We start from the raw sequence: 22283 nt of genomic DNA, 5'->3' as shown, positions 1-22283 counted from the left end.
CCTTCTGGCTCAACGTATTCCATGATTACATTTTTCAAGCCCTTTACTTGGTGCAGAAGGTTAATAAGAGGCAAAACCTTCTCTGTCCTTTACTTCTGTCCTAATTGTGAACCTTAAAACTTGCCTTTTCTTTCTAGGATACCTTTATTTTTACATTTTGGAGCATAGTTTGTCCTTATGCTTAGTTTACATGTTTAAAAAATCTATCTCTGTTTTTTAAAAATGCCATACATTAACCTCTCAATAAATTCTTTCAGCACTTTGATATTCAGCAGAAATAAATGATAGATCTTAGGAGTTTTAACGCTTAAGACTACATAATTATGGAGTTTGAGGGCAGAAAAATAGCATGTATTAATTTAATTACTCATCAGAGTGGGAAAAATTATTAAGTATTATTTTCCTCACATATTTGACCAACCACTAGGATAGAATCCTGGCAAGGTCATTCTGCACGGCTTAAAACTGAATTCTTCCCAAATTATTAATCCTGTGTCCTTTCACAGTTTTCCTTGTACTAACAATAGAATCTTTGTTTTAACCTGTAATCCAAAATTATTAATGTATTACAAAAGTATGGCTGTGTGGCACATGACTAGGAAACATGGCTAAATTTTAATTCCAACTTAGTCACTCATTTAAACTTGAGGAAATTATCTCAATGACTCAGTTTTTGTCACCTACTAAGTGGGGGCAGTAATCAAATGGAGGCATTTACTGGGAGAGATGAAGTAAACAATACATAAAAATAAAATGCAACGTGAAGACTATAAATGATCAAGAGGAACAGCTATTTCCTTAATACCGTCATTATTCCAATTCTCGGCAACAGTAGCTACTCACATTTTGAGTACCCAGGATATTTAGGGGGAAAAGACCCCCTTAAAACTAACTATAAAATAAGCCTATCTACAGCAGAACATGAGTTTAGTCTTTAATTGGACCTACAGAATCAGATTTTCAAAGCTGAAAGAGTCATCTAAGATCATAAGTTCCAACCCCTCGATTTACAGACAACACACTGAAACCCAAATAGGTTAAGTGACTTGCCCAAGGTTACACTGCTAGTTCATGGCAGAGTTCATAAGAAATCATCTCCTTTGTTTACATGTCCTTGGCATCTTTATCCATAACAGATTTTCTTTTATCTCATTTCAATTTTTTTTTTTTGGTGAGGTAATCTGGGTTAAGTGACTTGCCCACAGTCACACAGCTAGTGTCCAGTGTCTGAGGCCGGATTTGAACTCAGGTTCTCCTGACTCCAGGACCGGTGCTCTATCACTGCACCACCTACCTGCTCCCCCTCAATTGTTTTTTTTTTTAATATTTAATAAAATAACTATCATTTGTGAAGCTGGTATAAGCTTCTTGATTTATAGGCAAAAAATTTGGAATAAGGATAGGAATTAAGTTTACCAAATTTACAAATTAGTATTCAGGTAACAGGGTTCTGGAATATTGTTGATTTTGATCCATCATTAACACTGAAACTCTAAAAGTTCTTTTATGTCTATCATTTCCCCAACATGAGAGACAAGGAATGATCTCAATTTGTTCTGCAGTTGTCACCACCTCTCTAAATAACTATTTCTTTAGTTCTGTCGCTCAGATTTCAAATTCAGCACCCTAGCAGATTTTGAAAGCCTAGGGGGAGAAAATGAAATGACCTGTAGAGAGCCAAAGCTATCTCTCTCTGTTTCTATTAATTCAGAGTTCATCCTCAATGTATCGTTTAAGAAAAAAGTCTTTAAATTCTGCCTAAAAGAGCTCAAATTTGAGAAAAATGATGTGTTTAGTTTTTTTATGGTAATAAAGTACCTTGTTTACCAATCACCAGGTCTATTAATTTAATCAGTTCTACAAGGAGGGCAGAGCCCTAGGTTAGGGCCAGCTGACACCAAGATAAAAGCCGTCCCAGAAGTAGAGTAGCTTACATTCTATTGGACTGTCTATTTAATTAGACAGGAAACAATCCATCCTTTTTTTTTTTTTTGATCAATCAAGCAAACATTTATTAAGCACCAGGCACAGTGCTAGGTGTTGAAGATACAAAGAATGAAATAATATCTAGTCTCAAGGACCCAGACAACCAAAATCAACCAATCAAGCATTTATTAAGCTAAGCTTCTACTATGGGGCAGCTACGTGGCATAAAGGATAGAGTGGCTGGGCCTGAGTTCAAATTTAGCCTCAGACACTAGCTGTGTTACCCTGGGCAAGTCACTTAACATTATCTGCCTCAGTTTCCTCAACTGTAAAATGAGACGGAGAAGGAAATGGCAAGCCACTCCAATACCTTTGCCAAGAAAACCCCAAATGGGTCACAACCAGACGGAACAACAACAACATGTGCCAGGCCCTGGGGATACAAATACAAAAAATGAAACAATTCCAACCCTTAAGAAGTTTACATTCTAATGGAAAGTGGGCGAAAACAAATACATATATAAATATGTGTATATATATGTGTGTGTGTGTGTATGTATGCGTGTATGCATATACATATATATAACATAGAGAGAGAATAAACGAGAATGTAAGGTAGCTTGGGAGGAAGGGCACTAGCAGAAGGGAGAAGTAAGACTCAGGGTAGAAGGCGATGCTTCACAGGGCTAACAAGCCTAAATGCAGAAGCTTCCCAGCCCCCTTGGGGGCGGCTCAGGGCACTGTCACCTCTAACCAAAAGGTCGGAGATGAGTGGCCCAATGGCACCTTTCGGGGATGCGAAGTGGCTTGTCATCCTGCCTGCCACCCTGTGACCCCGGCTCCTGCGGCCACGGCCAGAGCCCGGCCCCGAGGGAGCAGCCCAAGGGCTGGCATGGGGGGGCGGGGGGGGAAGCGCTCCCTGCCCTTCTCCCACGCCCGTGATCTCGGGGGACCCCCAGGCTAAGGGAGGGGCGGGGGCACAGGGAGGAGACGGTCAGCCGGCCGGTGCCCCGGAGGCTGGCGAGAGCCGAGCGGGGCAGGAGGTTACTCACCGATGTGGTCCCGGCGTCGTCGGCTCCCAGGCAGCGCCAGCCTCGGAAGGGTCCCAACAAAAGCTTGCTGCAGAAGCCGCCACTGCAGCGACTAAGCAGCCGGGTGGCGGAAAAGACTGGCACTCGGCTTCAGAGCGTTGGCGTCATCACCTAGCGACCCGAGCCTGGCGGCAACCTCTCCGATCCAGACCAGTACGACTCAGAGAAGTGCCGGTCTGGGCGGCTGCGGCGCGGGGGTCACTGGGAATTGTAGTTCTTTCTCTGCCTCTGCTCCCTCTCCTGTGGGCCCCAGCCCCGCCCCACCCCGCTCCCGGGGCGCTCGCTCGCCGGCGCACTAACGGCTGGCGGCCGCCGGCCTGCCTGCGGCGCCCGCTCCAGCGGCTTGGGGAGGAGCCGGGGCGGGGATAGTCCGGCCCGCGGGGTCGGGAATGGGGCTGGCTGGGTTCGGGGGAAAGGTCCCTGCCTAACGCGCCTCTTCCCTCTTCTTCCCCGCCGCACTAGGGGGCGGGTCTGCGGCTCTCGCCCTCGACCCTCCGCCCGGACCGGGCTCCAGGCTCCCCGGTCTTTTCGAGGAGGAGCCGCCGGGCCGGGGCCACGGCCGCCGCTGGCAGGGTAAGCGGGGAAGGTGCGGGGAGGAAGCTGGAGATGGAGCTGGGCAGGGGCGCCGAGGCCAAGGCCGCGCTTTGGCCCTGCGGCGAGCCCGGGACGGTCCCGTGTCCGAGCGCGGGCTCTGGCCGCCCCTGGGCGAACCTGCCCTCCGGGCAGCCGGGGGTGGGGGCGGGGGGCCGAGGAATGCGGGCGGGGAAGGGGGCGGGGGAGGAGCCATGACCCCGCCCCCATTGAGACCAAGGAGGTGCCTGTCACCCTGTCACTGTCACCCCTGCCTGCCACCCTACCACTCTGTCACCCTGCCTGCTACCATTCCTGCCACCCTGTCACCCTGCCTGCCACCTCTCTGCCTGCCATCCTGTCACTGTCACCCTGCCTGCCACCATTTCTGCCACCCTGTCACTCTGCCTGCCACCTGTCAGCCTGCCACCCTGTCACTGCCACCCTGTCAACCTGCCTGCCACCTGTCTGCCTGCCATCCTTTCACTCTGTCACTGTCACCCTGCCTGCCACCCTATCAGCCTGCCTGCCACCCGTCTGCCTGCCGTCTTGTCACTCTGTCACTGTTACCCTGCCTGCCACCCCATCTCTCTGTCACTGTCACCCTGCTTGCCACCCTGCCACTCTGTCACTCTGCCTGCCACCATTCCTGCCACCCTGTCACTTTGCCTGCCACTTGTCAGCCTGCCACCCTGTCTGCCTGCCATCCTGTCACTCTGTCACCCTACCTGTCACCATTCCTGCCACCCTGTCACTGTCACCCTGCCTGCCATCCTGTCACTCTGCCTGCCACCTCACTGCCTGCCATCTTGTCAGTCATTGTCACCCTGCCTGTCACCCTGTCAGTCTACCTGCCACCTGTCAGCCTGCCACCCTGTCTGCCTGCCATCCTATCACTCTGTCACTGTCACCCTGCCTGCCACCCTGTCACTTTGCTTGTCACTGTTACCCTGCCTCTAATCTTATCTGCCTACCTGTCACTCTATCATCCTGTCTTCCTGTCACCCTGCCTGCCTATCACTGTCATCCCACCTCTAACCTTTTCTGCTTGCTTGTCACTTTGCTTGCCTGCCACACTGCCTGTCATCCTGCCTTCTTGTCACCCTGCCTGCCACCCTGTGACCCTATTTGCCATTCTGCTGCTGCACCTGAACTGGGGCTGGAGGGTGGGAAGAGAGCTAATAAGAGCAGAATTTTCATTTTCTGAATGAGTTTTAACCTTGGGTATTGGCAAATGCTCTAAATGGAACTTTAAATTTAAAGTAGTTCTCCCTTGTCTTTTATTTTCACTCCGGCAAGAAAAAAAGAGACTTCACAGAACTAAAACTTAGATCCATTTTTGTTTGTTTTTGTTTTTGTTTTTGTTTTGTTTGTTTTTTATAAAGCAGCAAAAAGTGTCGAACTAACTCTTTTTAGTTTGCTTCTGATTTTCTCTGTCTACCTCACTTGAATTTGTGTCCAACCAGTAAATAGTTGGTCATGAGCCAAATCCCTGGAGTTGTAGTTCCTTTCAAACATTTCAAACATTCAGTCAATAAACATTTATTTACCACCTCCTATGTTCTAGCTATGCCTTGAGGATACAAAGAAAGGCAAAAATGTTGATACTGCCCATAAGGAACTAACATTCTTTTTTTTTTTTTTTTTTGGCTAGGCAATGGGGTTAAATGACTTGCCCAGGGTCACACAGCTAGTAAGCATTATGTGTCTGAGGCCAGATTTGAACTCAGGTCCTCCTGAATCCAGGGCCAGTGCTCTATCCACTGTGCCACCTAGCTACTCCAGGAGCTAACATTCTTATCAGGGAAACAACATGCCAACAATAGGATGAACCAACCAGCTATACATGTCTACCCACAGTAGATAGAAAGTACTAGAAGAGGGGTCCAGAGAGCGGGCCAAGAACTTTCAGTAGAAGGTGGGATTTGAGCTCAGTCTAGAAGGAAGCCAGGGAAACTAGAAGGTAGAGTTATGGATGGAGAGCATTCCAGGCATGGAGTTAAAAAACAAACAAAAAAAATGCAGATTACCTGGTTGATTGCTAACCTGTGAGCGTATCTATATCATTTTGCTGTCTGCTTAAGAGTTTCCTGAGATTTCTTCTAAAATTACCGTAGTTTTAAGCAAAAGGGATTTGCCTCATTCTTTGCATTTCAGTCTGTACCAATAGCCTCTTTGTCAAATGTTTATATGCTCCATGCCAGACTTCTGTAAATAAAGATATCAGGGTAGTTTTCAACATGATGTGTTAACTATTTCCAATAAAAAAACCTATAGTAACTCTTTCAGTGCTGCTGGCACTTAGATGTTTAGAGATTGCTTTCCTCAGTACCATCCTATGAGACAGGGAGTTCCCTGAGAAGGAATGTGATTTATTGTGATTGTACAGTATCTGAGTTGTCAAAGGTAACATATTTCTTAAGTACAAGCTGTGTCAGGCACTGTGCTAAGGGTAAAGACACAAGGAGAGAGAAAGGTAGTACCTGCCTACAGGAGTTTACGTTCTAATGGGGAAGAGAACACGTACAAAGGGAGCTGACTAAATCACTGTTGATTAGAGAAATGCAAATCAAAACAACTCTGAGGTACCACATCACATCTATGAGATTGGCTAACATGACAAAACAGGAAAATGATAGTTGGAAAAGATGTGGGAAAATTGGAACACAAATGCATTGTTGGTGGAGTTGTGAACTGATCCAACCATTCTGGAGAGAAATTTGGAACTATGCCCAAAGGGCCATAAAACTGTGCATACCCTTTGACCCTGGTCTGTATCCCAAAGAGATCATAAAAATGGGAAAAGGAGCCACATGTATAAAAATATTTATAGCAGCTCTGTGGTGGCAAAGAGTTGGAAATTGAGGGGATGCCCATCAATTGGGGAATGGCTGAGCAAGTTGTGGTATGTGAATGTAATAGAATACTATTGTGCTATAAGAAATGATGAGCAACTGGACTTCAGAAAAACCTGGAAAGACTTATATGAACTGAGTGAAATGAACAGAACCAAAAGTACACAGTAACAGCCACATTGTGTGATGACTTGGCTTTTTTCAGCAATGTAAGGATCTAAGATTGCTCCAAAAGACTCATGATGGAAAATGCTATCCACATCCAGAGAAGGAACTATGGAGTTTGAATGCCGATGGAAGCATTCATACTATTTGCTCTCTTTTTTTGTGGTTGTTTTGTTTTGTCTCTTCTTTCTCATGGTTCCTCCCATTGGTCCTAAATTCTTCTTTACAACATGACTAATGTGAAAATATGTTTAATATAAATATAATGTAGAGCCTACATCAGATTGTATGCCATCTTGGGGAGGGACGAGGGAAGAGAGGAAGAGAAAATTTAAAACTCAAAAGCTTATGGAAGTGAATGTTGAAAATTAAAAATAATTTGAAGAAAAAAAAAGAAAAAGGGAGCTGAAGAGGGGGAAAGAGACAGAGATGTACTGGGTCTCTGTTAGAGAAAGTCCTGGAGTCTCAGGTTCTAGGAGGAACCAGCCATTCAGAGGGAGAGGGTGCAGGGGCAGAGGGTACTTCCAAGAGGCCAAGGGTAGTGTGAACATCCAAGAAGAAGTTTCTGGATCATTGTAGGAAAAATCAGGGAGTCAGGGGTTCATGTGGGAGTCAAGCTCATGTCTCCTAACTCAGTCTGGCATATATGTATATACACACACACATATACACATATATACATATATAGACATACATATATACACATATACACATATATGTATATACACATACACACATAAATGTATGTGTGTATATATATATAATATATATTATCTTTGTATCACTAATGCTTAGGAGACTACTTTGTTTAATAGAAGGTTCTTAATAAAGGTTAAATTAGGCTTACCATAATTATATATTTAGATCCCAGCATTAAAAGGGACCACAGTGATGTGTCCTCACATATTTTGAAAGAAAAATACTTGTGTTTTTCTACTATTTTCAGTGAGCATTAAACTGGTAAGGGTTTTATGTAAAATTTTACTGATTTGGAATATTCATTTGTTTTCATTGATGGCTGTTAAGTTCATAATTTTAAATAATAACTTTAGACCCGAGTCTGAAGACTCTGTCCTTATTCTGATACTTTGGATGAATTATTTTGCCTTTAATTCCTTCATTTGTAAAGTGAGGGAGTTAAGCAAATGATCTTCAAGATCTCTTCTAGTTATAAATCCTCTGAAATTTCACCTGTTAAATTTATTAACTGTCTGACCCTAAGCAAGTCACTTAACATCTATTTGATTCTCAGTTTGCTCCTCTGTTATATAGCAATATTAAATACACTATCTACCGGATGGTACTTTGTGGGGAGAAGGTGTCTTGTAAAGTGGATTGAAATCTTACCTCAGACACTTACTACCTGTGTGACCTTGGGCAAGTAACTTAATCTCAGTCTGTCTCAGTTTTCTCATCTGCAAAATGAGGTGGTTGGACTTGATGCCCTCAAAGATGTCCTTTCAGATGTAAAATCTTTGCGAACTGGAAGTGGTGTCATTGAATATTGCTTAACAATAATAATAATATATAATGTTTATCTAATGCCTTAAGGTTTACAAAGTGCTATACATGTTATCTTATTTGATCCTCATAAGGACATTGGGAGGTAGGTGCTATTATTATTCTCATTTTACAGATGAGGAAAGTGAGGTGGAAAGAGATTAAGTGATGTGCCCAGGGTCATACAGCTAAGTATCTGGAGTCAGAATTGAACATCGGGTCTTCTGACTCCAAGTCTGTGACTTACCCACTGTATTACCCTCTGTATCACCTAGCTAGGTCATATACTTCCTATCATAAGACTGGATCAGAAATTAAGAGATTGAAGAGCCAATGTGGCAACTAGCCAGCAATGTGGCTTCAGTGAATTCAGAATTCTTTATTTAATTATTTAATTAGTCATGTATTCTAAGAGAAAACCTGTGCACTTACCATGATCTCCTCTTTTAGTATTGGATTAACAAAATAACAGATTTTGTTGTAAATCACATGTTCATTTTGCCTAACAGTATGTAATATGAAAGTTGTTTCTTGCAAGGTGAAATCAGTCCGTCAGTTGAAACTTTATACTTTTGATCATAACCTCTATCCTGGTGTTTTTTGTTTGTTTATTTTTGGTGTGTATGAGGCCTTTGTTTTTGTCATCCATCTCCTTTTGGTATAATGAACATAGGTATTTCGTGTAGTTTTTTAAAAAATTAAATTTCTTTTTTGTTACATTTTAAGTTCTACACTGTCTCCCTCCTTCTCTCCCCATCTCCTTACTAGAGAAATTCACCATTTGAGACAGAGAGAGAGATACACATACACACGTGTATATGTATGTAAATATGTATATGTATATATGTGTATGTAAACCCATATTATGCATACTTCTATTTATCAGTTCTTTCTCTGAAGGTGGGTAACATCTTCCGTCAAAGGTCCTTTGTAGTTGATTTGAGTATTTCTAATACTCAGAATAACTTAGTTATTCACAGTTATTCTTCAAACAATACTGCTGTTACTGCACACACTCTTAACTTCCTGAAGTCCCTCCCCAATCAAGCTTCAGCTCACTCCTTTCACCTGGAATCAAAACCAGACACTCCACTCTCCTACAGGTGACCATAGCCAGCAGGGCTCTGCCCCTCTGGGACAGCACTCACTGACATGTGCTTGCTCCCAGCCACAACCTGGAACTGTGTCTGGTCAGTGTACCTGGGCCCCTTTGTCCAACACTAGTAATCTTCCCCTGATCAGCTATGTGACACCCCCAGTGTCTATGGGGCGAAGTTCCTGAAGCAGAGGCTGCCTCTCGGGCTTGTTGTTTGTTGATTCGATGGTATCTGCCTGGAGGTATCTATGCTTTAATCAGGCCAGATCACCACTCTGGGAGGTCATGTTTTTCCTAATGTCCTCCCAAGTTGTCTTAGGTTAGACAACTGCTTTACTCTGACTTTTAATATTTCTGCCACCATAAAGTTCACTTTGAGGCGTTATTTTAAATTATTTGTGGGGGAATTAGGGAGAGTCAGGTAATTTCCTGCCTTATTTGGCCATCTTCCCAGAATCCTCTCTGGTATGTTTTGTTAAATTTAAGTCTCTGAGAGAGGATTCTGGAAAGGTAACAGAGTAGGTCAGAAAACTTTCAGCTCTCCAAATTTCTTCCACAAAAAAGAACATCACCTCACAGGGAACCTAGAGCAGCAGAAATAAACAAAAGTCAGAGTAAAGCAGTTGTTCTCCTAAAACAGCTTGAGAAGAGCCCAGGAAAGACCCAACGTCCAGGGGCAGAGGCCTGAGTGAAGTATAAACACCTTCAGGCCAACTCAGTGGAATCAACAAACAATAAGGCCTGGGGGCAGCTGGAATTGGGAGGCAGCTTCAGCCTTAGGAACTTTCATCTCATGGACAGTGGGGGACAGTGTAGAGATCTGATGGCTGAATAGAAGATTGAAGGGCTTTCCACTGTCAAGAGACACTGAGCACAGCTGTGCTGACCAGACTCATCCTGGGCTGTAGCTTTGGGGGAGGAGCTAGCATACACCTGGAGAGTGCAGTAGCAGAGGGGCAGGTTGGGGCACTTGCCCTACTGGCTGTGGACACTTACAGGAGAGCAGACTCCTGGTTTCAGTTCCAGGGCAGAGAGGACAGCTGTAGTTTGTAGTCACTCGAGGGACCACAGGGAACAAGATCATTAAATATCATGGAGCTACAATAAGGTTTATACAAGACCTAGTAGCTCCTACGTTGAAGGACCATAGGTCTTGGAATACTATATTTTGTAGAGTGAAAGAGCTGGAGTTACGACCAAGGGTAACTTACCCAGCATAGTTAAGTGTAATCATTAATAGAAAAAAATGGATATTTAATGAACTAAAAGACCTTTGGATATTTGTGACAAAAATAGCAGAAGATCAGGAGAAATATAAGGTAAACATAAAGACCAATTATTAGAGATTCAAGGTCAAATTGTTTACTTCTCATGTATGAAAATATTATCAGTACTCTTATGACCATCATCATTATTTGGGTAGTTTGAAAGGTGGGTGTATAAGAATGGTTTAGGCAGTCAATTATCAAGCATTTATTAAGCTCATACTATATGCCAGGTACTGTTTTAATACAAAGGTGATAAGAAGAATAGGGATTAGATTTCTTTAGTATAGGGAACTCGCTGAATGAGGAAACTCCCTCTTCCAATGTAGGCTGGCACTGTCTTTGTAACATGTAGTCTTAGAGTTGCCCCAGAATACTGAGAGCTTAGCTCTAGAGTCACAGCCAATATATGTCAGAAGCAGGGCTCGAACCAAGATCTGGGTTCTAAGACTGACCCTGTATCCCCAACTCCATGCTGCCTCTGTATAAAGAGGCTGCAAAGAAAAAGAAAAGGCATTTCCTGTCCACAGTGAGCTTACTTTCTAACTAGGGGACAGAAATGTGTATGAAGAGGTATATATGTGATGAATATAGAGTAGCAGTTTGACCCAGCTGAATGAACAAATGAAAAATCATTTATTAAACATTAGGTGCTAGGCATTGTGCTAAACACCGAGATTATGAACACAAAAGTGAAACAATTTCTGTCCTTACAGAGGAGACAATAGATATGTGGGAGTGATGGCCTGGGAGGGGAATTTTAGTTCAGAAAGTTGAGGGTAGGGTAGTGATTAGAGCCCTAGGGGTTCAGATTGACTTACTCTTTCTAGTGGTAATAACGGCAGTATTGATTTAGTCTTAGCTGGGGGTTGAGGGAGAAGGGAAAGGGCAACTTAGTGCAAACAGTAAGATGGCAGAAATGAAAAGCTGTCTAGACTATCACATAGAAACATCTCTTAAGCAGAATCCCAGTAGCCTAGGTGTAATTTCCTTATTTCATGCTTTATCCCAAGTACTTATCTCTGTGCTGATTAACATTTTTATCAGTATTTGCAGATGACACAGAGCTGAGAGGGATAGCTAACTAACATAGATGATGGGACCCAAAAAGACCTTGACAGGCTAGAACATGGGGTTGAATTAACTGAGTGGCTGAAATTTAATAGGCATGAATGTAAAGTTCTATGCTTTCAAAAGTTCAGTCTTATAACAAGTCAAAGAGGCATGATTTCATAGTAGTAGTATTACCAGTATTAGCAGATAGCTAGATGGCATGTCTGGAGAGCAATAGGAAAATGCCCAGTAGAATGTAAATTGTTTCTTGTTTCTCTGACATGATGCTCCAGCTTCTGTCTCCATGCCTTTGCGTTGGCTGTCCCCATGCCTGGATTGTTCTTGCACTAAACCTCTGCCCCATAGAATCCCTGACTTACTTTAAGGTTATTCTCGAGCCACATCTCTTACAGGAGGCTTTTTAAATCCAAGTCAAGAAGCATTTATTAAACATTTACTATGGGCCAGGCACTGTACCAAGTGCTGAGAATGAAAATATAAGCAGAAGGAAAGACAATCCCTGGCCCCAAGAAACTTAACATTTTAATAGGGGAATGCTAAATATATAAAAGAAAGCTGAGAGGGGAGCCCATTGTGTGTGTGTGGAGGGGGAATGGCAGATAGGGGAATGGCAGGGAAGATCCAGGGAGTCAGGAGAGCAGCCTGCAGAGAAATGAAGATATGGTAGGGGGGAGGGGGAAGGAGAAAGAAAGGACAGCCTCCCTAAGATCAGGATTGTAGGAGGAGTTGGGCTACAGAAGGGGAGAGTACTTCTGCTCTGAGAAGTGCAGGGGCAGAATGAGCTTCCAGGGTGAAGAGGTTTCCATGGCATGGAGAAGAAAATCTGGAGAGTCAAGAATATAGCCTCTCCTGGAGCCCCAGGCGCTAGTACCTTCCCCTTGAAGGCTGACTTCTCTCTACTTTTTAGCTAGAATGTACTAATTATTGAAGATGTTGGAAGCTCCTTTAGGGCAGAGATAATTTTTGTTTTTTCTTTGTATCTCCAGAGATTAACACAAGGACTAGCATGTGCATAGTAAATATTTAATAAATGTTTAATGATTGATTGAAGGTAGGGACTGTTTCATTTTGTATATTTGTATCCCCAGCACTTAGTACAGTGATTTGTACATAGTAGGAGCTTAATAAATGTTTCTTGGATTGAATTGGAGATTTTAATGAACTGCAAATTCAGTATGAGCTAGTCATGTAGTATGGCAAAACAAACAAACAAACCTAATACAATCTTAGGCTCCATTAAGTAAGATATATACACAGTGTACCGAATGATGGAAATGATAGTCACACTGTAGTTAGACTACAACTTAAGTACTAGTTCACTTCTGGGTGCCACTTTTTATTAAGAATATTGATAAGTTGGAAAATGTCTAGGGGAAAGTGACCAGGCTAAGGAAGGGTATTGAGATTATGCCATATAAGGAGTGTTTAGATAGATAAGATATTTATTAATTGCTTACTATGTGCCAGGCATTTTGCTAAGTGCTGGAAGTACAAATACACAAAAAAAGAAAAACAGCCCCTGTCCTCAAGATGCTTGCATTCTAATGTGGGGAAACTATACATAAAAAGGAGCTGAAATGCAGGCAGTGGAGCATGTTGTAGGAGAGACCATGTTTGAAGAAGGAAAGATTTGAGTGAGATGTGAAAGCTGTCTTCAGTTATTTAAGTTATTTATTGTGTGAAAGAGACATAGACTTTTTCTCCTTGGCCTCCAAGGGCAGCTAGGGGTCCAAGTGGATAGAGTGCCAGGCCTGGAGTCAGGAAGACTCATTTTCTTGAATCTAAATCTGGCCTTAGACACTTCACCTTATTTGCCTCAGTTCCTCATCTGTAAAATGAGCTGGAGAAGGAAATGGCAAACCACTACAGTATCTTTGCCAAGAATATCCCACTAAGGTGTCACACAGATACAACTAAACAACAATACCTTGCCCTCAGAAGGCAGAGCTAGGGGCAGTGGGCAGGAATTTTGGGAAAATACCTTAATTACCTTGGGAAGGGGTAGGTCACACCCCTCTCTAGTGAGACCTGTGAGCAGTAGCTGGATTACTTATTCTAGTTATGACTGAGGGAATTCTCAGTCCTGGTTTAGGTTGGACCTAGTCTCTGAGCTACCTTCCTTCCTTCTGTGATTTCATGATTGGCCATGAACTTTCTAGCATAAAGTCCTTTTACAGGATGTAGAGAGCAATAACAAAGCAGATGAGTTGAGGAAAAAATTGTCAGACCGTATGTTTCAACTTTTATTTTGAAAAATTGACTTATAAGTGCTAGTGCCCCCACAATAATTGGGACTGTTGGCCCCTGTGTGTGTGTGTGTGTGTGTGTGTGTGTGTGTTATATTTCTATCAGAGTATTTATTCATAACACTGCTGATATATCAGTAGCCCTTTAAGATCCAAAATGGGCTTTTTAGATCGAACTTTGCTAAGATAGGATTGTAAAGTGTGGTGGAAAGCTCCTGGGCACAGAATCAGAAGACTTGAGTTTGAGTATCGGCTCCATTGCTGAATTCCTGTATGAGGCTACATGAACTCTCAGCCTTTCTCACAATATAGTCATCTATAATCTAAAGGGGTTACACTGAATTATTTTTAAGGTCCTCTCCAAGATCTGATTTCTCTGGTTCACAAAGACTATGTTCTGTCTAGGGAAGCACCTACTATATTCTGGGTACTTATTCGTGATGATTTTAGCTCTAAATCAGCGATGGGGAACATGCACCTTCAGGCCATATGTGGCCCTCTAGGTCCTCAGGTGTGGCCCTTTGACTGGATCCAAACTTCACAGAACAAATCCTCTAGATAAAACAAGACGGGAGTTCAAGGTATCTGGTTCATCCCACCTCCCCATTTTACAAATAAGGAAATTGAGTCTCAAGGAGGTATGGAATAGCAATAGTTTTGGAAACTGCTGTTATCAATATTTCTTTGCTGAAATCTTTTTTCCTTTTGATTTTATCCAGATATCACAAGTGCCTTGAACCTTTTTTGAGGATTTCTGAGAATGAAATAACCAAGAAGCAATCTAAATGATGGAGATGATGTTGGTAGGTGGAAAGAAACATCTTGTGGCAGCAGAACTAGAATGTGTATACTCTTATTTTTGTAATCTAAGTCTAGAAATTTTTTTTTCTGGTTCTTTTTGAATCAGAGGACAGATATTTTGTCTTATACATCTTTGATGTGGAAGTTATGCAGTTTTTTGTTTTATTAATTTTTATCAATTTTGGGAGGGGCAGTTAGGTGGCACAGTGGATAGAGTGCTGGGCCTAGAGTCAGGAAGACTCATCTTCCTGAGTTCAGATCTGGCCTTAGAAACTTACTGGCTGTGTGACCCTGGGCAAGTCACTTAACCCTATTTGCCTCATTTCCTCATCTGTAAAATGATTTGAAGAAGGAAATGGCAAACCACTCTAGTATCTCTGCCAAGAAAATCCCAGATGGGATCACAGAGAGTTAGACATGTCTGAAAAACAACAAAAACAGAATCAGTTTTGGGATTCATGCTGTACTGAAGTTGATTAGGAGTTGCATACAAATCAATATATAGTTTTCTCAAGTAACTGTCAGAAAATACGAAGAACATAGGAATTTGGGTTACTGAGAACCTTTCCCGACTGCTAGGACATAAAATAATAGTTCTTCTCATGACTTTCTGTCACACAGCATCATAGGATGATAGATTTAGAACTGGAAGGGATCTTAGAGAACATCAGAGCCAACCCTCTCATTTTACAGATGAGAAACTGAGGCCAAGAGAAGTTAAGTGACTTGCCCAGGGTCACACAACCAGTAAGTGTCTGAGGTAGGATTTGAACCCAGGTCTTCCTGATTCTGGGAAAGAAAAATGAACCCACAAAAAAATTTTCCCCTACAGACTAGAAAAAAATATCCTTGTAGTTGTATTTCCAGATATGACATGGCAACATGAAAACATTGCCAATGTGTAACCTACACAAATCTTAGCTGCCCTTAATATTTGATTGCAAAATCCTACTGTAATTTAATGAGCCGTTAGCCAACATCACAAATCAGGTATCTTTTGCTCCAGATAAATTAGATTTCCTTTACAAATAGTTAAAGATAGATATAATAAAATATTTGTACTGTAGAATTTAGAGCTGGTGGGGGAGAGGTAGCTTTCAGGTCTTCTAGTCTAACACCCTCTTTTCCAGACAAGAAAACAGCCTGAGAGAGATTGTCCCATAGGTAGTATAAAAATGTATTGTTATTTTATAATTATTATATGATTATATAAAGATATAAATGTAAACATAATTTCTTTGGTTTGTAACAGAAGAGTTTTGCTTCCTGTGAAAGGAAATGAAGATAAAATTGAAATTCTTAACTATAAATTAGATGGATTTGTGTTATTTTCTGTGAACTAAAGTGATTCAATGTCTCTTCTGGTAAGTTTTCATTTATTTTGGATTTTATTTTGTGCCTTTCATAGTTGCTGTACAATCATTGACATATCAAATAGAGGTACTGAACTCCCTGTAGATAAGTACATTTAGAGTAAATAAGACTCATTTAAAATTATGACTAATTTTGGAATATAAATAGCTACTATCAAAATATTTGAAAACCATGTCCTTAAACATATTAAGACTATGATACCAAAGCCACCAATAAATGCACATGGTTTTCTTTGTACTGGTTGGTTGTTAACCAAACCCTTTCTTCCATCTTCAGCTTGCCATAGGTTAAGTATCACATATTTAGAATCTGTGACCATTTAAATTAATAAGGGCTTCTTATGAGGTGTGTAATGCAGCAAGAGAGAAGTAAATTGGGTCTTGGATGAAGCAAACAGAATAGTGAGCAGATCCCTTTGGAAAAAAACCAACCAACCAACAACCAAAGAGCCCTTCTCCATAGTTCCAGGGAAGTCTTAAGTAATGAATGAGAATTTATGAATCTCAGAGAGAAAAAGGAATAAATTGTAGGAGAATGTAAATTAGAGGCCTTCTACTAAAATAATTTAAAATGTGCTTAAAGTTAGAATATACTGATAAATGTTTGCACCTGGCTGAGAGGCAGTGAAGTGATGCAAGAGATAGAGTGCTGGACCTGAAGTTAGGAAGATTTGAATCCAAATGTCACCTCAGATGCTTACTAGCTGTGAGATGCTGGGCAGGTAATTTAATCTCTACCTATCTCAGTTTACTCATCTGTAAAGTGGGGATAATAATATTACCTACCTCCCGGGGTTGTTGTAAGGATAAACCTTAAACTGCTATATAAATACTGGTTATTGTGATTATAATCTTTAGAAGCAAAAATGATTCAAGAGGAAAAATAGATTATATAGATAAGTGTAAGATAGTAAACTCAAAGAAAAAATACAAACTGCCTGAGAATAATAAATAGAAAAATATCTAGCTATCCAACTCAAATAGAGCCATTCTGAATAGAGTAGAGTAGATGGTGATGATGAAAGAGATATAAAATAGAACACAGGACCACGTAGTCCAGAGAAGAGAAGAGAAGGTTCAGAGACTAGTCAGAATAATGGCAGTGTCTTTTGCTTACCTAGTTCCACCTTGTACCTTCATTTTGAGGCTTCTATTTAATTTCCCAGTCTCTTAATGCCTGACCTCTATTGCAAGGTGCCCTCATGCTTCTTATTTTTCATCTAGCCAGCAGGTTTGTTCCAATCATACTATTCCCCTACTGCCCCACCCCATCATTTATTAACGTAATTCTGTTTTTTTAAGGATTGTTTCTGTACCTCACGGACACAAGTTGAATCAATAAGACCTGAAAAACAATCTGAAACCAGCATCCACCAACACTTGGTAAGAATAATTGTTTGTACTATATTGTTATTAAAATGAATTATTCATATGTTTGGATCTAAAAGTATTCCTATACTTTCTTTTCTTAAGCTTTAATCTACAAATTTATCTATGTAATAAAAAGTGTCACACAAGTATCTTTTTTAGTATCAGAATGAATTTGATTATATAGGTCTTTTCTTGTCTCTGTGGCCTGCTCATTTTTTGTTTTTTTCATTGTTTCTGAGATAATATAATAAAGCTTTATTAGTATGTGTTCTACTTTATGATAATTTTCAATATAACCTATTGTAACATTGGATCCTCCTTTTCCATTTTTATTATAGCCCTTAGATTTATATAGCATCTTATGTAGCAAATTCCTTCTGCTCTGCCCAGTGCAAACTCTTCTTAAATGTGAAGCGTGGTCACAGCTTCTTTCTCAGTTCTACCTAGAACTATGTTATATTTCAAAAAGTTGAATTTTCTGTTTCCACATGCAAAGCCAAACTAAGGAAGATACAAGCACCATACCTTCTTTGTTTTTACACTTACAACATCATCAGACTCTCTTACAGGAAGACATACAATATACCTTGTTTATGTGAGTTACTGTAGAGCAGGAAGCAGCATATAATGCTGAGAATAGCTCTGACACTCCCTGATCATGTTTGATGAAATGTTATCTTATGTTTTTTTATAAGAACAACATTTAGCAGTGTTTTACTTCTATTGCAGACCTATAACTTGGACCTTAAAAATGGCACTGTATATTTTTGAAGCATATGACCTATTTTCATGGAGTGGGTTGGGAAGGAGGTGAGATTTAAATATAAATTGTTTTTTGTTACCTGATGACAACTCTGTATTGTCCTTTCCATATGGCTCACTTGTGTCAACTTAGCTGTGTGATCCCAGAGATATTCAATTAGCTATGAATCTTCCTGATGGTATTTTTGTTCAGCGCAGGCTTCTTTTCTAGAAGGATATCATGAAAGTTTTCAAGTGCCTTTCTAAAATCAAGATAACAGGCACAACCCATCAATCAAAGTCATTATTTGGTCCATGACCAAAATTAATATTCTGAGAGCTTTACACTTGCTCTTTAGAGGAACCTGAGATTATAAGACAATATAAGAGGATTGGACTGTGTGGGAAGACTTTGATATCCCTAATGGAATAGAATTGTAAAGACCTGATCCACTGAATGATCTAGGGAGACTCTTTTCCTCAACCCCCAAGGACATCAACTGGAGCAGAATCTTAGCAGTAGAGGGGATTCCACAATGTAGAATATTTATATGTATCAGACATCTTGAGCCTTAGGGTGCTGAAAAGTACTTTTATCTATCAGAAATTGGGTGATTTAGGGTATCAAAGGTATTAGTCAAGTGCTTGCTTCACTTGTTAATAACTTGTGGGTATGCCTCTCCACTGCCAATCTGAGATGAAGCTAAGGAGCTGGCAGTAAGTGTGTGTGTCACTTTAGCCCCTAGGGACCCGATCTCCAGCCTCAGAATTGTGAAAGATCTGGAGAGATTCAGAGAGACAGAGGCAGTAGAGAGCCTGAGCTGAAAGGGGTTCATATCCCTTATAGAGATCCCTCAAAGTTCCTGGATCTCAGGACAACCAGTGTATTAGAGGCTTCCATGGATATCAGATTAGCTGGGAGTGGGGGCAATGAGATGGGGGAGTGGGGAGGAAGGATTGCTTATCCTACCAGAGAGTGTATACTTATACTCCCTACTTCACAAGATCATAGATTTCTAGCTGGAAGGGTCCTCAGAGTCCATCTGTCCAATTCCCTCATTTTTCAGATGAGGAACTGAGACCCAGAGAGGTTAAATGACTTGCTCCAGGTCATACAAGAACCAAGTGGTAGAATCAGGATTCAAATCAAGGTTCTGTTACTTTAAATCTCATGTTCTTTTCACAATACACAGTAATTGTGAGGAATGCCCTTTGCCAGCCTTGAGTAACAAGAGAGGTAGCTTGGTGTAGTAGATAAAAGACTGATCTCATAGCCAGGAAAACCTGGATTCAAGGCCTTCCTTGTAAACATACTGGCTTTGTTACCCTGGGCAAGTCATTTAATATCTCAATGTCCCTGTGGAACTCTTTTAAGATTAGAAGTTGCATAACTACATTGGTGGAAGGTATTTGCTCACCAAGAGTTCTATACACTAATGAAATCGTAGGTCCAGAAGAAGATGGGGGTGGGCAGGGATGGGACAGAGAACATTTGGACGGGTTGACTGTGGCACAAAGAAGGGCCGCTTCATCAGAGGCTGCAGTGAAGGAGGAGATGGTGGAAGGATGATGGCAGAGAGAGAATGAAATATGAAGGGAAAAAGAAGGAACTCTCGGTGGATGACCTAAATGTTTTTAGTGATGTGTAAGGTGAGGTCCTCAGGTGAAAAGATAGTGGAGGGTTGCCATGGGAGGCTTGAGAAGAGACAAGAAGGTTTAGAGCAGTCACTCTGAGGAGTGGGATAGAAAATCAATTAAAAAGGAGTAAAAAGATCGCCTTCAGCTGCCCCTCTAACAGAAAAAAAGAGGGAAAAATATACTTCAGCAACATTAATTAACATCAAAAACGCCTGGCGTTATTTGCAATATCCCATACCCATAATTGCCCACCCCTGCAAGAATGTGAGGAAGTGCTTTCTCATGTTTCTTTTTTGGGGGCCAGCATGGTCATTGTAATTTTGCAGCATTCTGGGTTTTTTACTGGTGTTTTTTGCGTTTGCATTAATTTAGCGATTGTGTATATTGCTTTCCTGGTTATGCTTATTTCACTGTGCCTCAGTTAACATGAATGAATGAATTCATCCTTGTATTCATGTCCTGTGCTTGTTTAGCCATTTCCAAGAAGTAGAATGGAAGGCACCAGAGAGATGTGAAATACAGTGGTCTCCAAAGAGTTAGAAATGTGTTACCCGTTTCAGGAGGATACTCTGGGCAGCCACCTCATTTCCCACCCTGCTGCAGGATTTCTTTCTGCCCCCAGGTAGTCTCCCCATTGCCACTCCCCCTCAACTACTTTTTATGCATTGTCTTTCCCTGCTAGATTGTGAACTCCATGAGAGCAGGGACTGTCTTTTACCTTTCTTTGTGTCCCTAACATTTAGCGCAGTTCATAGCACAGAATAGGCACTTAATAAATGTTTACTGTCTGATTTGTTATCAGTGCTTACTTCTAATGGAGGAGACAAATAAAGATATGTACAGCACAAATATAAAATTAACAAATATATACAAAGTAGTTAAATACAAGCAAGTTTAAGAGGGAGAGCGCTAGCTATGGAGGGCTCAGGAAATGTTTCGTGCAGAAGATGTTGCCTGACCTTTATCTTAAAGGAAGAGAGGGATTTGGTGAGTTAGAGGAGGGAGTACATTCCAAGCTTGTGAAGTGATGAGTACTAAGGAACGAGAAGAGAACCTCTAATTTAGTCAGCAAGGATCAGAGAAAAATTCAATTTGACTGGATCATAAAGTGTAGGAGGGAGAGCAGTGTTTGTTGAGCCTGGAAAGAGAGATTGGAGCTAGGTTTAATAGGACTTTAAGGGCTAAACAAAAGAGATCATATTTTATCCTTCAGATATAAGAGAGAAATTGGACTTGGTTGAATAGGGGAATCACATGATCAGATTTTTATGTAAGGAAAATTACTTACAGAGCAATGTGTAGTGTGTAGGATGGATTAGAGTGGTGAGAGACTTGAAGGAGGGAGATCAATTAGGAAGATGTTGCAATAATCTAGTTGGGGTGTGATGAGGGCTTATAGCAGGCCTGTACAACCTGCCACCTATGGGCTGCCAAAGGATTTTGGGCGGGCTGCGAAAAACGTAGAGGATGTTTTCCACCTGAAATCTTTTGGTGGGCCGTAAGCGGCCTGCAGGCTGCAGGTTGTGCAGGCCTGGCCTAAAGTAAGATGTTATCTATATGAGTAGTGAGAAGGGTTGGTTGGATATGAGAGCTGTTCTAGACGTAGAAGATTCGTTTACTGATTGGATGGATGAGGGAGCATGAAGAGTTCAGGATAATTCCAGGTTATAAACCTAAGAGACCAGAAGGATGAGTTGACAGAAATAGGGAAGTGTGGAAGAGGACAGGGTTTTGAGGAAAAGGTAATGAGTTGTTATTTATTTTTTTTGCTACAGCTATATAAATTAAAACAAATTTTTTTTCAAGCTTGTAACTTTCTCGTTAACTATTTTGTTCAATTTATCATCATTTCTTTATTGGAGTGTTGAAATTTCCCACCACTATTGATTTTTTGCAAAGTATCCTTTTTAACCCATTTGATTTTTCATTCATAAGTTTAGGTGCTATGCTATTAGGTACATAGGAGTTTAATATTCTCTCACCATCAGTAGTATCCTTAATTATGCTAGTTCTTGTAATGCTTCCTAATTTGAGTTCAGCTTTGTATAACAGCAACTTAATACTGGACTTTCTGAAGCCAGCTGAAATATAGTGAATTTTAGTTCATTCTCTTACCTTAAATTTATCTATATATTTCTACATTAAGTATGTTTCCTGTAGGCAATGTTAGCTAACATTTCTGTAAGTCTTTAAAGTTTAAAAAGCACTTCACATATATTATTTCATTTGATCTTTACAATAATAATAATAATAATAAAATGATAATAATAGCTAACATTTATATAGCACTTACTGTGTACCAGGTACTGTGCTAAACTCTTTACAGTTATTATCTCTTTTGATTCTCACAACAATCCTGAAAGGTAGGTGCTATTGTTATCCCCATTTTATAGATAAGGAAACTAAGGCTAATAGAAGTTAAATGACTTGCCCAGGGTCTTGCAGCTAATAAGTATCTGAGACCAGATTTGACCTCAGGTCTTCCTGACTCCAGGTCCAGTGCTCTATGCACTATGGCACCCCCAACTGCCCTTTGAAGTAGATTTTTTTGTTGTTCTTTTGTTGTATACA

At 41.0% G+C, this 22283-nt stretch overlaps 2 protein-coding genes across 7 annotated transcripts in view; one reads left to right on the top strand and one right to left on the bottom strand.

The window, feature by feature from the left end:
* Positions 1 to 3216, bottom strand: part of TRAK2 (trafficking kinesin protein 2) — a 76632-nt gene extending 73416 nt beyond the window's left edge. Inside the window, exon 1 of one of the 2 annotated variants that reach the window (XM_027873661.1) lies at positions 2979 to 3216. The gene's annotated coding sequence lies outside the window, so the exon portion shown is untranslated. The remainder of the gene's footprint in view (positions 1 to 2978) is intronic. The other variant, XM_027873665.1, reaches the window with a different exon arrangement.
* Positions 3217 to 3435: 219 nt separating this feature from the next.
* STRADB (STE20 related adaptor beta) overlaps positions 3436 to 22283 on the top strand; it is a 45579-nt gene continuing 26731 nt past the window's right edge. The window contains exons 1-3 of one of the 5 annotated variants that reach the window (XM_027873442.1): positions 3436 to 3590; positions 14508 to 14591; positions 17265 to 17345. In XM_027873442.1, coding sequence (XP_027729243.1) covers positions 14574 to 14591; positions 17265 to 17345 — 99 coding nt within the window. In that variant the 5' untranslated portion in view covers positions 3436 to 3590; positions 14508 to 14573. Of the gene's footprint in view, positions 3591 to 14506; positions 14592 to 15841; positions 15954 to 17263; positions 17346 to 18062; positions 18144 to 20185; positions 20335 to 22283 lie in introns of those variants that run through there. The other 4 variants (XM_027873443.1, XM_027873444.1, XM_027873446.1 and 1 more) reach the window with 4 other exon arrangements.

This window comes from Vombatus ursinus, unplaced genomic scaffold, assembly GCF_900497805.2.
Source record: "Vombatus ursinus unplaced genomic scaffold, bare-nosed wombat genome assembly UNPS02014802.1, whole genome shotgun sequence".
NCBI lineage: Eukaryota > Metazoa > Chordata > Mammalia > Diprotodontia > Vombatidae > Vombatus > Vombatus ursinus.
Note: the sequence above shows the minus strand (reverse complement) of the source record. Positions and strands in the feature narration are given on the sequence as shown.